This window comes from Astyanax mexicanus, chromosome 13, assembly GCF_023375975.1.
Source record: "Astyanax mexicanus isolate ESR-SI-001 chromosome 13, AstMex3_surface, whole genome shotgun sequence".
Taxonomy (NCBI): Eukaryota; Metazoa; Chordata; class Actinopteri; order Characiformes; family Acestrorhamphidae; genus Astyanax; species Astyanax mexicanus.
In genome coordinates this window covers 2,538,385-2,553,432 of record NC_064420.1, presented here as the reverse complement: position 1 = coordinate 2,553,432, position 15,048 = coordinate 2,538,385, and the positions used below count along the sequence as shown (strand labels likewise).

The 15,048-nt window shown below is 37.6% G+C and overlaps 2 protein-coding genes across 2 annotated transcripts in view; both read left to right on the top strand.

Annotated features, from left to right (window-relative positions):
- The first annotated feature begins 1,440 nt into the window (after positions 1-1,440).
- Positions 1,441-8,298, top strand: ttpal (tocopherol (alpha) transfer protein-like). Its single transcript, XM_022677177.2, has 5 exons — positions 1,441-1,496; positions 2,806-3,273; positions 4,117-4,310; positions 4,597-4,707; positions 5,380-8,298. The coding sequence occupies exons 2-5, from the start codon at positions 2,823-2,825 to the stop codon at positions 5,644-5,646; spliced, it is 1,023 nt and encodes a 340-aa protein (XP_022532898.1). The 5' UTR covers positions 1,441-1,496; positions 2,806-2,822; the 3' UTR covers positions 5,647-8,298.
- Positions 8,299-11,261: 2,963 nt separating this feature from the next.
- The window catches only part of pkig (protein kinase (cAMP-dependent, catalytic) inhibitor gamma), a 30,952-nt gene continuing 27,165 nt past the window's right edge, over positions 11,262-15,048 (top strand). Inside the window, exon 1 of the mRNA XM_022677185.2 lies at positions 11,262-11,490. The gene's annotated coding sequence lies outside the window, so the exon portion shown is untranslated. The remainder of the gene's footprint in view (positions 11,491-15,048) is intronic.

Here is a 15,048-nt window from a genome sequence, read left to right as displayed (position 1 = left end):
AAGACCTGCGGAGGGTATCGGTGTCAGTGCGTGTTTTTTTGGCCTTATCTGTGATACATTAATGAGCTCCCACTTTGGCACGGCTAATAGTTCACTAATCCTCAGCCATCATGAGAGAATAACACGCTCATTGGGACATGACCTGCCAATAGGTCACGACCCCACACGGGCTGAGTACATACAGTTCTAGTGTTGAGTTTAAGCGTTGAGCAGTTTTCTAACAGGATTTTATGACTTTTCTTTATAATTCATTGGTTGTTCAGATGAGCGATTTCAGTTAAATATATCATATAGCAGATAAACACAGTGATATGGGAGAAATGAAATTAAGTTTATAGGATTTACAGAAAGTGCAATAATTCTTTAAACTAAATTAGGCAGGTGCAGAAAAATGACATCAATATTTAGTAGATCCTCATTTTTGCAGAAATAACAGCCTCTAAACGCTTCCTGTAGCTTCCAATGAGAGTCTGGCTTTTGGTTGAAGGTATTTTGGACCATTCTTCTTTACAGAACATCTACAGTTCAGTCATGTTTGATTCAGGTTTCTGAGCATGAACAGCCCACTTTAAATCACACCACAGATTATATTTTAATAATATTCAGGTCTGGGGACTAAGATAATCTGAGATGATCATTCCAGAACATTGTACTTGTTCCTCTGCATTAATTTTTTTGTGCTTTAGTAGATTTTGAGCAGTGTTTAGTGTTTAGTGTTTAGGGTCGTTGTCTTGTTGAAGTACCCAGCCCCAACGCTTTAACGTCATCTTTTTCACTGATTTTTTATTTTTTTTTCAAGAATCTGCTGATATTGAATGGAATCCATGCAATCTGATGTTGATTACTCTCTAGTTTATACTGATTTTCAGGCATTTAAGAAAAATGTATGCATTCAATATCGTTTTTATACAGTTTTTACTAAAAAATAATTTCAATCACTTTGCTATGATCATTAATTATTTCAGTTACATATTACATTTCTTTTACATATCTTTTTTATGGTTTGTATGTTTTCTTGCCTACAGAATTCTTCCAGGTTATTTTTTCATATTTTATACAAACAGATGAACGAAATCAGCCTTCAAAACTTAAGCTATGCTCTAGAGTGTTATTAAAAAAATAACACTTTAAAATAAATTAAATTTAAATATAAAAAAATCGGATTTGAGCAATGTGGCTTGTAATGTTTAAAAAAAACAACAAAAAAAAACAGATTTATTATCAGAAATTCTGAATGTTTAGAAATATTTCTCATTATTAACCATTCTGAAATAATTTAATATTAAGTGTAAAAGTTCTCAATAAAAAATATATCAAATGTATGTATTGTAGTGGAAAGCTTTAAAGATGCTTAAAAACACAAAATCGGGGTTTTCTCCAACATGGCAACCCCGGAGCTCTCCGGCGGGGCTGGTGTAACGTGTGACGCAAGCGGGCGCAGCCAATCACAGGGCGCGCTGCTCCTGTACACGGAACTGATTGCGGGCTGCTGGCAGGTGGGTTATCTCTGCTTCAGTTTAATATCTGATACACAGAGTTAAATATATATAATACTGTATTTATACTGAACTGCATGCGAACCCGCGGGTTTACAGCCTTTACTGATCTGATCACTGATCGATCTGCTGATCAGCAGCAGCAGCAGCAGAAGAGCCTCCTCTGATCAGACTGATACACAGAATACACAGATATCTCATTAAAGCTACTGATTATTCATATTTCAGCTGTTTAATTCACATTATTCATCATTATTATTAGTTTATCAGCTGATACAGGTGTGGGGTTTAGGATAAAGCTCTTCAGCAGCTTCTCCAGCTTCTGTTTTCTGCTGATCAGTTTCTTAATGTTGGATTTGTGTGATTTATACTGCTATATAAACAAAAGAAAAACAGCCTGGCCAACCCAAGCTGGTTAATCTGGTTAGATTATAACTAGTTCCAGGTTCTCTCAAATGTGAAACTCATATATTATATAGATGTGTTACACTCAGAGTGATCTATTTTAGGCGTTTATTCATTTTATTATTGATGTTTATGGCTTACAGTCAATGAAAACCCAAAAATCAGTGTCTCAGAAAAATTAGAACATTCTATAAGACCAATTTGTACTTTAGGCAGTGTGGGCAGTGTGCCAAGTCCTGCTGGAAAATGAAATCTGCATTTCCATAAAAGTTGTCAGTAGCAGAGGGAAGCTGTAAGATATGAAGTGCTGTAAGATTTTGCAGGAAAACAAAACACTGCACTGACTTTAGACTTGATAATAAAACACAGTTTATCAACACCAGCAGATGACAGACATGTCTCTCCAAACCATCACTGATTGGTGGAAACTTCACACTAGACCTCGAGCAGTTTGGACTGTGTGTCTCTCCACTCTTCCTCCAGACTCTGCTCCCTTGATTTACAAATAAAATGTAAATTTTAACATCTACTGATGATCAGTGATGGTTTGGAGAGACATGTCTGTCATCTGCTGGTGTTGATCCACTGTGTTATATCTATATATAAGTCTTATAGCTCTTTGTAATAGCTTTACAAAACTTTTTTAGAGATGTAGAGATGCGGATTTCATTTTCCAGCAGGATTTGTCACACTGCCTTTTTTGAGACACAGATTTTTTGGGTTTTCATTGGCTGTAAGCTATAATAATCAGATGTAAAATAAATAAATACACACTATATATGGTCGAGCTTGGTCAAGTGCATTTCTTTAATTGATTAGTAATTTATAAGTGGATTATTTAAAGCTGCTTTGTTGCTTTGATTGCTGAATGTATAACGGATTTATTCCTTTCACCTCCATTCAGATACACACAGGTAGCTCATGGCTGATCAAAACGGTCACGTTGATGCTGGCCCTGCCGGCCCGCCAATGGAACAAGTGGCAGGTGCCGGCTTCCCTGCGCCTCCTCCGCCCATCTACTCCTGCACTCTGACCCCAGAGCTAGTGGCCAAGGCGCGAGAGGAGCTGCAGGAGAAGCCGGAGTGGCGTCTCCGAGATGTTCAAGCTCTGCGTGATATGATTCTGAAGGAGCAGCCCAACCTGAGGACGCGTCTGGACGACGCTTTTCTCCTGCGCTTCCTCCGAGCCAGGAAGTTCGACTATGACCGAGCCATGCAGCTGCTGCTGAACTACCACGGCAGCAGGAGAGCCTGGCCTGAGGTCTTCCAGGACCTGAAGCCCTCCACGGTGAAGCACGTGCTCGACCTGGGCTTCCTCACTGTCCTGCCGAGGCCCGACCCTCAGGGCCGATACATCCTGTGTTTACGGCCAGGTTGGTTTGTTTAGCGGCAGACGATTAGCATTTATTTTAGCTGATATTAATAAAACGTCCATTGTGTTTAATTGCATGTTAATTTACATAAGAATAAGGCTCAATCCCATTTCACCCCTTAGCCCTACTACCTACCCCTAACATTTTTGGAGTGTAACCTTTCTTATTGGAACAGAGTTATAAGGGAAAGGAGTAAAATCCTCCCTTTAAGAATTGGCTAGCTAAAGCTCGCTAAGGCTAAAGTTCAGTAACCTACAGTAGCTGCAGCTGGTTAGCTAGCTAGTTAACTTTAGGTCATATTTTATTGTATGTCTTCAGAAAGGAGGGGAAAATAGTGCAGAAATGAATTATTACTGTCCATTCCTTAGTTCCTCTGTGAAGACAAGCTGAAATTAGCTTTGATTAGCTTTTATTTTATTTTATTTTGCTTTATTTTTCCGACCCGCCTTAAATGCTGCAGCCTCTGCCATTTGCTGCACCATTTAAGGTGGAACAGAAAAAGTTAGCTAGCTAGCTATACTGAGACAAACTATTAGCAATCTTTTTTATGCTTGTTATAAGGAATTTTGCCATATAATATTGAAACTACACATTAATCTATGGTAATATATAGTTGATATAGCTAATCACCACTTTTAACAAAGGAAAATACTTACATTTGTGTGTTTCTTTGGTCGCTTGTGCTGATAAATTGCCAGTGATTCTCATACCCCTTGGTTTGAAGTGTGCTGAATCTGAAAAATCTCTGTATAAAGGGCTACCTGGCCTCTGTGTTGTAGGCTGTAAGAACAAGCATCATTGTAATGACTGACTGATCTGCATGTTGTGCTCTGATTTGCACAGGCAAGTGGAAACCCAACGACTATCATTTTGTGGACAACATACGAGCCATTTATTTAACTCTGGAGAAGCTGATTCAGCCGGAGGAGACCCAGGTGAATGGAATAGTCATCCTGGTGGACTACACTGGAGTGGGCTTGTCTCAAGCCTCCAACCCCGGCCCTCTCCTAGCCAAGAAAGTTGTTAGTATCCTTCAGGTGAGGCTGAGGATTATTGATCCAAATGTGAGAAATATTAGTTTAGTATTCTAATCAATTATGTTTTCATGATACAAAACATATCAGAAATGTCCTGATTCAATCCAGTGAAATAGAATCAGAGCCAAAATAAAAAATAAATAGATTTTATTTCTCTATGAATTAATCTGCCACCTTATAATCAGTTTCTCTGTGCTGCAGAATCTTGCAGAAAATGTTGTGCATCATGAAAATGTCTTTAAATCTTGTTTTACTGTATTTTTAATTGACTGATTTTGCATTCCAGGATGGATTTCCCATCAGAATAAAGGCTGTAAACATCATAAACGAGCCCCGAATCTTCAAGGGAATATTTGCGATTATTAAGCCTTTTCTAAAGGAGAAGATGGCTGAGAGGGTAAGTCACAGTGATGCATTTATACAGGTGTTGGAGAATAAAACTGAAACACCTGGTTTTAGAGCACAATAATGTATTGTGGTGACGGACAGTTCTGGTGGAAACAGGAGAGTTGAGGTGCACATTGAATTCTGCGTGATTTGATCAGCCGTGATTTTATGTTTTTTGGATACAATCCGGGTTAGCACCCGAACATCCCTTTCAGACAGCTTCCTCTTACAGCATCCACAGTTAATCCTGTTGGATGTGGTTGGTCCTTCTTGGTGGTATGCTGACGTTACCCTGGATACCGTGGCTCTTGATGCATCACAAAGACTTGCTGTCTTGGTCGTAGATTCTCTAGAAAGACGTTGTTGATGCACCAACAATTTGTCCTCTTTTAAACTCTGGTATGTCATGTGCATAATGTTGTGTCCATTGCAATATTTTGAGAAAACTGTGCTCTTACCCTGCTAATTGAACCTTTACACTCGTGCAATGCTCTTACTGGTGCAATAATGTGCAATTAATGATGATTGGCCACCAGGCTGCTCCAATTTAGCCATGAAACCTAAAATCCCTCACTAGAATGATGACAGGTGTTTCAGTTTCATTATCCAACCCCTGTATATTAAATCATTAGAAACCACATTCTTCTGTGGACAGCTAACACAAATCCTCATTTTCTCACAGTACGTCCTGCACGGCTCGGACCTGTCGTCCCTGCACCGGGTCATCCCTCGCTCCGTCCTGCCGGAGGAGTACGGCGGGGTGGCGGGCCGGCTGGACATGTCGGCCTGGGCGCGGACCCTGCTGGAGGCGGAGGAGGAGTTTGTGGTGGAGTTCTGCCAGCCGGACCCTCTGGAGGGCGTGGTCCTGCCAGACTCCATGCTGTTTGAGGGCGATCAGGCTGAGGACTCTTATAGAAGCCTGCGCTCTCAGCTCTACTACTGTTACTGAGCGCCGCTCCGGCAGTCGGCCTCTGTTTCTTTAGAAACGTCCGCTTGATGTGGCCGTTCGGGTCAATTTTAATTTTACTTAAATGTGTCATTAAAGCTGAAGGGGTGTGAGGCCTGGGCTGGCCCTGTCGAGTACGCTAAGCTAAGTTTCGGTAGAAAAAAAAATCTTTATTTAATGCTGTTTAGGGTCAGATACTAGTGCATCTCAAAAAAACAGAATTATATGGAAAATGTATTATTTTATTTTATTTTTTATTTTAGTAGTTCAGTTCAAAATGTAAAACATTTATTTTATTGTTGATGATTATGGCTTACAGCCATTGAAAACCCCAAAAAATCATTGTTTCAGAAAATGATATATTAGGAATATTATATAAGACCAATTGGCACTTTTGGTAAGCAGTGTGGGCATTGTGCCAAGTCCTGCTGGAAAATGAAATCTGGAGATGCGGATTTCATTTTCCAGCAGGATTTGTTCCAAAAGTACCAATTAGTCTCATATAATATCCTAAAAATAATTTAAACCATACATAATCATCAGCAATAAAAGAAATAAACACTTAAAACAGATCACTCTGTGTTTAATACATCTATATAATATATGAGTTTCTCATTTTACATTTTAATTGAATTACTGAAATAAAGTAATTAGTAGTAATTAGTAAGTAGTAGCTTTTTAATGATGTTCTAATTTTTTTGAGATGCACTAGTAGGTCCTTTAGTGTAGTGCTGCCTTCACGTCCAAATTGGAAGCTTGTACATTTAATTTTGGAGCTTGTTAGTACAATGTTAATTCTTATGTTCATTATAAATACGTATTTATAATATAAATATATTTACAATTACTGCAAATTACTACACAACAAACAAAAAGTAAAGAAATAGCATTAGCTGACTGCAGTTGCAGTTTTAACATGTAATCAGCATTTATTTATTAATATGCCTCCAAAAGTTTTCCACTTTTGTGGGGACACTCATCTTATAAATACAATATTTCCAATAAGAAATGAAGGCAGAATTTGACTAGTGTTCAGTAGAGTTTAGTGATTTATCCCCAGAGCTGTGGTTGTAGAGCCTTTTTGCTGTAGTTTACTGTTATTCCTGTACAAACGCACACAAAGCATTCTAATGGCTTGTCCTTAACGCTAATTAATTTGTACATTTCAGCGTAAGTAAGTTTTGCCTTAATCGATGAAAAAGGGACAGAGGTGTAGACTCTGCGGTCGAGGTCTGGCCCCGATACGTTAAACCCAAAGCAATAGTGATGTGCTTTCTTTTTTTGTTGCCTCATTTTTCATGTGATTATTCCTGCACCAGTTCATTGAAGCTACAAGACTCACTTTTCTTACTATTTTTTTTTTTTAGATCATCTGAAACTTTCCTTGGTTATGTTTTCAGCCTTCCATTGTTCTTTTTTGCCTTGTTCATACTAGTTGCGTTAAAAAAACAACAACACACCAAGCATGCCAGACATCTCAGCATGGAGTTGTAGAGGTTCCTAATGGCGTCCTGCAATAATCCATCTCATGCAGCTTTAATACTCTGATGCAGATTTCATTTTCCAGCAGGACTTGGCACACTGCCCACACTGCCAAAAGTACCGATTGGTCTTATATAATATTCTAAGATTTCTGGGTTTTCATTGGCTGTAAGCCAAACTCTGTGTTTAATACATCTATATAATATAATATAAGAGTTTCACATTTTTACCTGAATTACTGAAAAAAAAAGTTACTTTTCAGTGATATTCAATTTTTTTTGAGATGCACTAGTATATTAAATCCCTGTAATAAGGTGCCCTAATGTGCCCATTCAGACCCATTGACCTTATATCCCAGTCAAACTACCCACCAAGTTTTATTTCAGTTGTTTTATTCCTTCTGTGTGCAACATATTTTTGTTGACGATATTTTATGTGTACAGGTGCATCTCAAAAAATTAGAATATCATTGAAAAGTTACTTTATTTCAGTAATTTAGTTCAAAACTCTCATATAGATGTATTACACATAGAGTGATACATCTATTTTAAGCATTTATTTATTTTATTGTTGATGATTATGAAGCTTACAGCCAATGAAAACTCAAATCAGCATCTCAGAACATTTAAACACTATATTTTATTATTATAACCTAATAATAATACCTTTGAGGCAGTGTGGGCAGTGTGCCAAGTCCTGCTGGAAAATGAAATCCGACAACATAACCTTTTAATTATATTCTAATTTTGTGAGATGCACCTGTATATGTACACTATGTAGCTATTTAGCTATTGTTCCTACAAAGAAGCTTTAACCATCAGAAAGTATAGTTTCACTGCATTACATATATAATATGCTAAACATCCTTACACTTAAGTGGCCAATATAAAAATCCATATTTCTCGTTTTTTACCATGTTGTTCGTTGCCAAAACTGATGGGGTTCAATAATAAATCTGTTTATAATATTGTATAAATCTGTAGATTAGATGCTGTGATATTTGTATTCACAATATTTGGTGATATGGTTTCATTTATTGTCTTAAGATTTCACATTCAAGTGTTGTAGCTTGCCTTGTCTTCATAAAGCTATTATCCTGTTTTGTTCAATATATTAAAGTCAAAATAGTCTAATTGCCATTTTAATAAACAATGACCTAATTTGCAATATTAACCTGCATTGCTTGTGTCTTAATTTCTTCAGAAGTCAATGATACAACATTTTTTGGATATTAATAATATACTCTATGTACGATTGATAAGACTGTGGTAGTAAATAAATTATATTGGGATGATATAATATAATAAGGTAATTAGGTGACTTATTGTGCCCGTTTAAAAACCTCTTAACTCCTCTCCAGCAGATGGAGACATTATACAGCTCTTCAGAGAGGCTTGTGTAATGTTTTTAGATGATATAAATGAATGTAGATGTTAGTTTGTATGGTATTAAACTTTCAAAATATAATAAAGTAGCTTTAGGTGGAGCATTGTGCGTTTATCTATCAGTTTACCCAGGATAGATTGAAAGTTAAACTTGAAGAAAAAGCCTTTAGAAAACAGTGACATAATTTTAAATATTAATCTGTATTTATTATGTCTTTTGTTTGTTTTTTACAATACAGTCAATTTGTGTCTTTTCACTTCATGAATGTATTTATCCAGGCTATTAAGTTTAGCCAAGAAAAAGTTTTCACCCTTCTTACAAATTTCTTCCTTTTTTTTGTTTTAATCACAGGTACAATTTTTTTAGATTATTGAACAAACTTCAATATCAAACAAAAATAATCTAAGTAAATATAAAAAGCAGTTTTTAAATGATGATTTTATTTATTAAGAGAAAAAATGTATCCTGCCATCGGTTTATGAGCTTAAGCTCAGGTGTACTTGGGTTCTGCAGCAGGACAATGACCCGAAGCTCACCAGCAAGTCCAGGTCAGAAGGACGTAAACAGGAAGTTCATGCTGGAAACCTCCAAACGTAGCTGAATTAATACAATTCTGTAAAGAAGAGAAAAATAAAATTCCCCTACAGACATGTAAAAGACCCATTGCCAGATATCCAGATATCAGTAAAGCTTGATTGCAGTTTTTGCTGCCAAGGGTGGCACTAACAAGTCATTAGTTTTAGGGGGCAAACACTTTTGCACATAGGGTCAGATAAATACGCATTTAAAACAGTTTTATATGTACTCGGGTTAGCTTTGTCTGATATCAAAATGTGTGTTAATCTGAAAAAAAAAAAATGTTTTTTCCACCAAAATTATCATTATGATTTGTAGTTTTTCCAATAGACTAAAATATATTCAATTTTTTACATACAAACAAGCTAAACATGCATTTACAAGCCTGTATCTTCTTTTAAACTGAACATCAAAGCAAAACATCAGATAGCATAGTAGCTACATCACATTAATTATGTTAAAATATGTAAAATATCATAATTTCACATTCAGGTAGCTTATCTTATCTGTATTTATAAAGCTGTTCTATTATGTTTATACTCAAAATAGCCGTTTTAATAAGCAAATAATGAATCTTGCACTCATTGTGTCTTTTGTAAAAAAAAATTTCTGGACTTAAAAGAGCCTCTTCAAAACCTCTTATCTCCTCTCCAGCAGATGGAGACATTATACAGCACTTCAGACAGGCTTGAGATTTATAGACTCAATAAACAGCTGAGCAGCTCACACACACACACACACACACACACAGAGCACTTTACTGTCTGAGGCTGAGCTTTTGTAGGATATTAAAACTGCTAAACGTGGGGAAGTGATTTAGGTGGGTGTTTCCTTGAAGACCAATTCAATGAAAGAGTTTGAGTTAGAATATAAATATTTATAAACATCTTTACAATCATGACTTCAGTTTATTTATGGAAGCTAAGCTAAAAAAACACTTTTTTTTCTTGGAAATGTCACAATAAACTTATAAATGCATTTAGACATGTTGATATATTCAGTACACAGCAATTTAACCACGCCCATTTTTGCGTTATAAGTTATAATGAGTTTTTCAGTCTGGATTGCTTTCTGAATGATGTGTAATGCAGGGTAGACTCCTTTGTCACATAACAAAAAATGTATAATATTTAGAGGCAGGCTGGCTGTCCAGAAGAGTCACAGCTAGAGTTACACTGGATGAATTTGCTAGAAACGTTTTTTATCCTTTTTTTTCCTTCTGGCTATCTGGCTAATATATCAGATTAAACTGCACCTGAACAGCCGATTGGCTCAAATAAAATAAAGGAGCACATATGATTGTTGGACTTCCTAAGTGGCTGGAGGAAGGGCTGTAAACTCTACACTTCAACTTCCAAAATGATATTTCAGCTGAACTATATTCACAACTAAAAAAAGACAATCATTTTGTGTTTTCTTCTTGTTTTTACCTTAGAAATTCCCGTTTATCCACAGATAAATCCCTCCATTCTGTTTGTTTCAGTTTTTTGTTTGTTTAAAAGTAGCCGCTATTTAAGCAGCAAACATATGCAGATGAGCAGCGGAGCAGCCCGTCCCTATTGGAGAGAGTGAGCTCGAGCTCCTGGAGAGCAGAGTGTGATTGGCTGTGAGGAAAAAACTCTATTTTGGAAACAGCTCACCACTTAGTATCTGGTGCTCACCACAATAGCGTCTTCTAATCAGTGCTGGTGTCCATTTTGGAAACAGCTCATCTCTTAGTATCTGGTGCTCACCACTCAGTATGTGGTGCTTACCACTAAGAATATGTTGCTCTTCACTCAGTATCTGGTGCTCACCACTTAGCATCTAGTGCTTACCACTTAGTATGTGGTGCTTAACACTAAGAATCTTTTGCTCTTCACTTAGTATCTGGTGCTCACCACTTAGTATCTGTTGCTCATCACTTACTATGTGGTGTTCACCACTTAGTAGTATGTGGTACTTACGACTAAGAATCTTTAGGATTTTTCGTTGTTTTTTTTGTTTCAACTTAAAAAATTCAATTTTATTGACGGAAAAAACCCTTCCGTTTGTTGTTTGTTTGTTTGTTTGGAAGCATCCCCTATTTACGCTGCGAACATATGCAGATGAGCGGCGTAGCGGCCCGTCCCTATTGGAGAGAGTGAGCTCGAGCTCCCGCAGAGCGGAGCGTGATTGGCTGCGAGGGAAAAAACTCCATTTTGGAAACAGCTGTTCGGGACGCCGCCTCGCTCATTGTGTGGAGCGGCGCTGTCACAGAGACGGGCTCCGACATGCTGGTGCGGCTGCTCGGCAGAAGCTGCTCGACGCGTGACGGTAACTGCGGAGACATGACGGGGAGGAGAGGCGGCGTGTGAGCGGAGGGAGCCCGGGATACGGACTCAGCGCGGCGGTAACAAGTGGAGGGAATCCGGGAGAACGAAGGTTGGTGGCTGGAGCCGAGCAGCGGTTAACCGGTAACGGAGATAGCGGGGCTCGAACACGACGCTGCCGGGGGGAGAGAGAGGAGGAGAGGGGGTGCTGGAGAAAATGTGTAGTAAACGTTATTTAGCGGGTAACGAAGCTACGATAACATTTAATAGACGTGTGTTTAATAAGAGACAGTATAGAAGAGAGAGAGAGAGAGAGAGAGAGAGAGAGAGAGAGAGAGAGAGAGAGAGAGAGAGAGTGGGAGGAATAGAATAGACTGTAGCTGCTGGAGGTTCAGGCAGCTCCTATGGGCGTTTATAAAAAAGGACACAGAACCCTGGGAAGTGTGTGTGTGTGTGTGTGTGTGTGTGTGTGTGTGTTGGCTGATGTTGGATATTAGCTGCCTTCTCATCCTGGTATGGAGGAGGAGGAGACCAGCACCATACTAAATGGTGAGCACCACATACTAAGTGGTGAGCATCACATAGTAAGTGGTGAGCACTACATAGTAAGTTGGATGTTTGATACTAGCTGGTGTGTAGCAGGAGGAGACAAAAACCATACTAAGTGGTGACCACCACATACTAAGTGGTGAGCACCACATACTAAGTGGAATAGATTAGAGCTGGGAAGTGTGTGTGTGTGTGTGTGTGTGTGTGTGTGTGTGTGTGTGTGTGTGTGTGTGTGTGTGTGTTGGCTGATGTTGGATATTAGCTGCCTTCCCATCCTGTTGTGGAGGAGGGGGAGGAGACCAACCCCGTACTAAGCGGTGAGCACCTGATAGTAAGCGGTGAGCACCACATTCTAAGCTGGCAGTAGTAGTAATGCTGTAAGCATGCCTAAATTACTATATATTAGGATAATTTGAGGAATATTCAAAACTAAATGAAATATTTGGTAGTTCTGTTAGGATTTTCTGGATAACATTGTGAACTTAATCAATAATACACTTAAGGTTTGTGCTATAACGTGTTTGGTTTGTAAGCGCTGCATCATTGCTAGGTTACTTGTATGTGGCAGAATAATACATGAAGAGCTTCAGTTACAGTGCATTACCAGCTGATAATGTCACTCATAGAACACCTCTCAGCCAATCACAATGCATAACTGTGGTACAATTCTATTTAAATACTCTTACTATCCAAAACACACTCTTGTGTTCTTTTAATCCAGTTTCCAAGAAAAAATCTGATTGTTTTATTATACAGGCAGTTAGAATATATATGTCAATTGCAAATCATTTTTTTTATCACACAGCCGCAAAAGCTAAAAATAAAGAAAGAAACGATGAGTTATCTGGAAAAATTTTACTTTGTAACCCGCAAAAGTTCCTTTTTAAAAAATGAGCTGATCATGCTGCACCACCTGGAACCAGCTTAAAAAAAAAAAGCCGGTCTTCAGCTGGATTTTTCAGCAGGGATGCCATAAATGGAGCTCAGGGGGAAAATAAAAATACAAGAAAAATGCAGGATATGGACCCTGTAAGAGGGACATTTGTAAGTGTCTATTTGTAGCTAGTGACTCGTTTGGACCGGTCATGAGAAGGGTCACTTCCGCCTTGAGGCAGCTTCATAAATAAACAGTAAAAAGGTAAAAAAAAAAAAAAAAAAAAAGTCAAATATCAGCTGAAAATAATAATATCAAAATAATAACAGGATTAAAAGCAACCTGGTTGATATTGCAACGGATTAAATTATATTTATACTTTAAATCCAGTACCTGAGTTGAATGTTTAGGAGTGCTGTCCCACATTTGTAATTCATATAAATACTTGTTTTATGTTTTATTTATGGGTCTACCTGATCCAGGTGGATTTAAAAATGTCAGATGATACTGTACATGCGTAAGAAACATAAATACATGTTTTATTCCTTTAGGGTGTTTATTTTAAACCAGAAACCTTGTTGTGTGACAAACCTATAGGAGATACATTGACCAGAATAAGATACATTACATAACATATACAGTTATAACTCAAAGAATACAGTAGTTGTAACTGAGTAGGTTGTAAAATGAATACAGGTTGTACAAGTGCATGAGCTGTCCTGTAAATCTCACATAACATCTTTGAAAAGGGGATGTAATACTCTAGTAAAGCTAAATACATTTTTTTATTGTTATTTTAATGTGTTTTCTTTATGGTGAACACATAGAAAGCGGTGCATTGACAGTGTAAATAACCAAAAACTTAAATTGCATGACCTGCGTTTACACTGCAGACTGTGCTCATGTGATGCAATAAAACTGGAGGTAGAGCGAGGTAGAGGTCCACAGTGAATGCACACGCCAAACTACTTAAACCACAAACTATTTTAATACTTAACCTGGGAAAAAAAGGCAAAAAAAACAGCCCAGCGCCAAAACATATTTGAGGAGTATTTGAACATTTGTTTGTACCTTTAAATAAGGGTTCAAATTAAATATTCAGTTGAAATCAGATTTTTAAAAATTTTTTTTGTACATTATACTGTATTCAGGAATATATATATAACTATAATAGTAAAATTGTTGTAGTTTTGTCAGTACTAAGCGCTCACAGTTGTTACCAGTTTTAGCTAGTGCTGCTATTACTCACTGTACTAGGCTGAGTGGTGTACTCTTGAGAGGGGTATCTGATATCTGTTTCTCGAAGCACAGAGCTAAAAGATTCCATGAATTCCTGTGTTAATGCTGCTAATATTCACTCTACTGTGCTGTAGAGTGAGTAATGTTCTCTTGAGAGGAGTATCCGGTTGGGATTTAGCTTTTTTGTTCATTTTAAACATACACAAAAAGAATCAATACAAAAATAAAAACAAAAGTTAACGTTTTAAGCTATATTTGGATAGGATTAGCTTTACATGAGGAGGTTGGGTAAAGTTTCTCAATGTTTTAAGCCCATAAAACGAGTCAGTACGGCACAATGGGAATGTAACTGCTATATAAATAGTTCAGTTTCAAAGGAAATGTCTAAAAATACAAAAAAGTCAAGCTGTGTGTAAATCGAGTAGCCACTCCCATCTTAGTCATTTATGTGTAGTTTTTTTTTTTCATTCTGTGTGAATCAGTTATATGATTTAATGACGTCTTAAAATTACATTAATACACCCCCAAATAAAACTAATCCTGTTCAGATAGGACTTTTTCAACAATGCTTGTTGTCGATAAGAAATATAATATGATGCACAGGAAGAAAAGTGCTTTTCAGCCGTTACTGCAGTGATGAGTGAGTGACGCGGCTGTGTCAATATAACAAACCTGTTTTTAAAGTAACAGAGTAAACCTCTAAAGCTTTCTGCCTACATTCTTTCTATTACATTTGCGTTTGTGTGTGTGTGTGTATTTGTGTGTGTGTATTTGTGTGTGTGTGCATGCCCAGTGTATGTACACCTGTAGCCTTTATCCAGGGCTGCTGGGCAGGTTCAATGAAAGGACTGTTACCGTGTTTAAGGTTGTAATGCTCCTCTCAGAATGTGTTCGGCCTGTTGTCCTCCGCTCTCAACTCAGAGCAAATCAAATCACTTTACGCCCACATCCTCCGCCATCAGTGGGAGAGAAGAGAGCTGCAGCTGTGTAGGATAAGCTCACTATAGA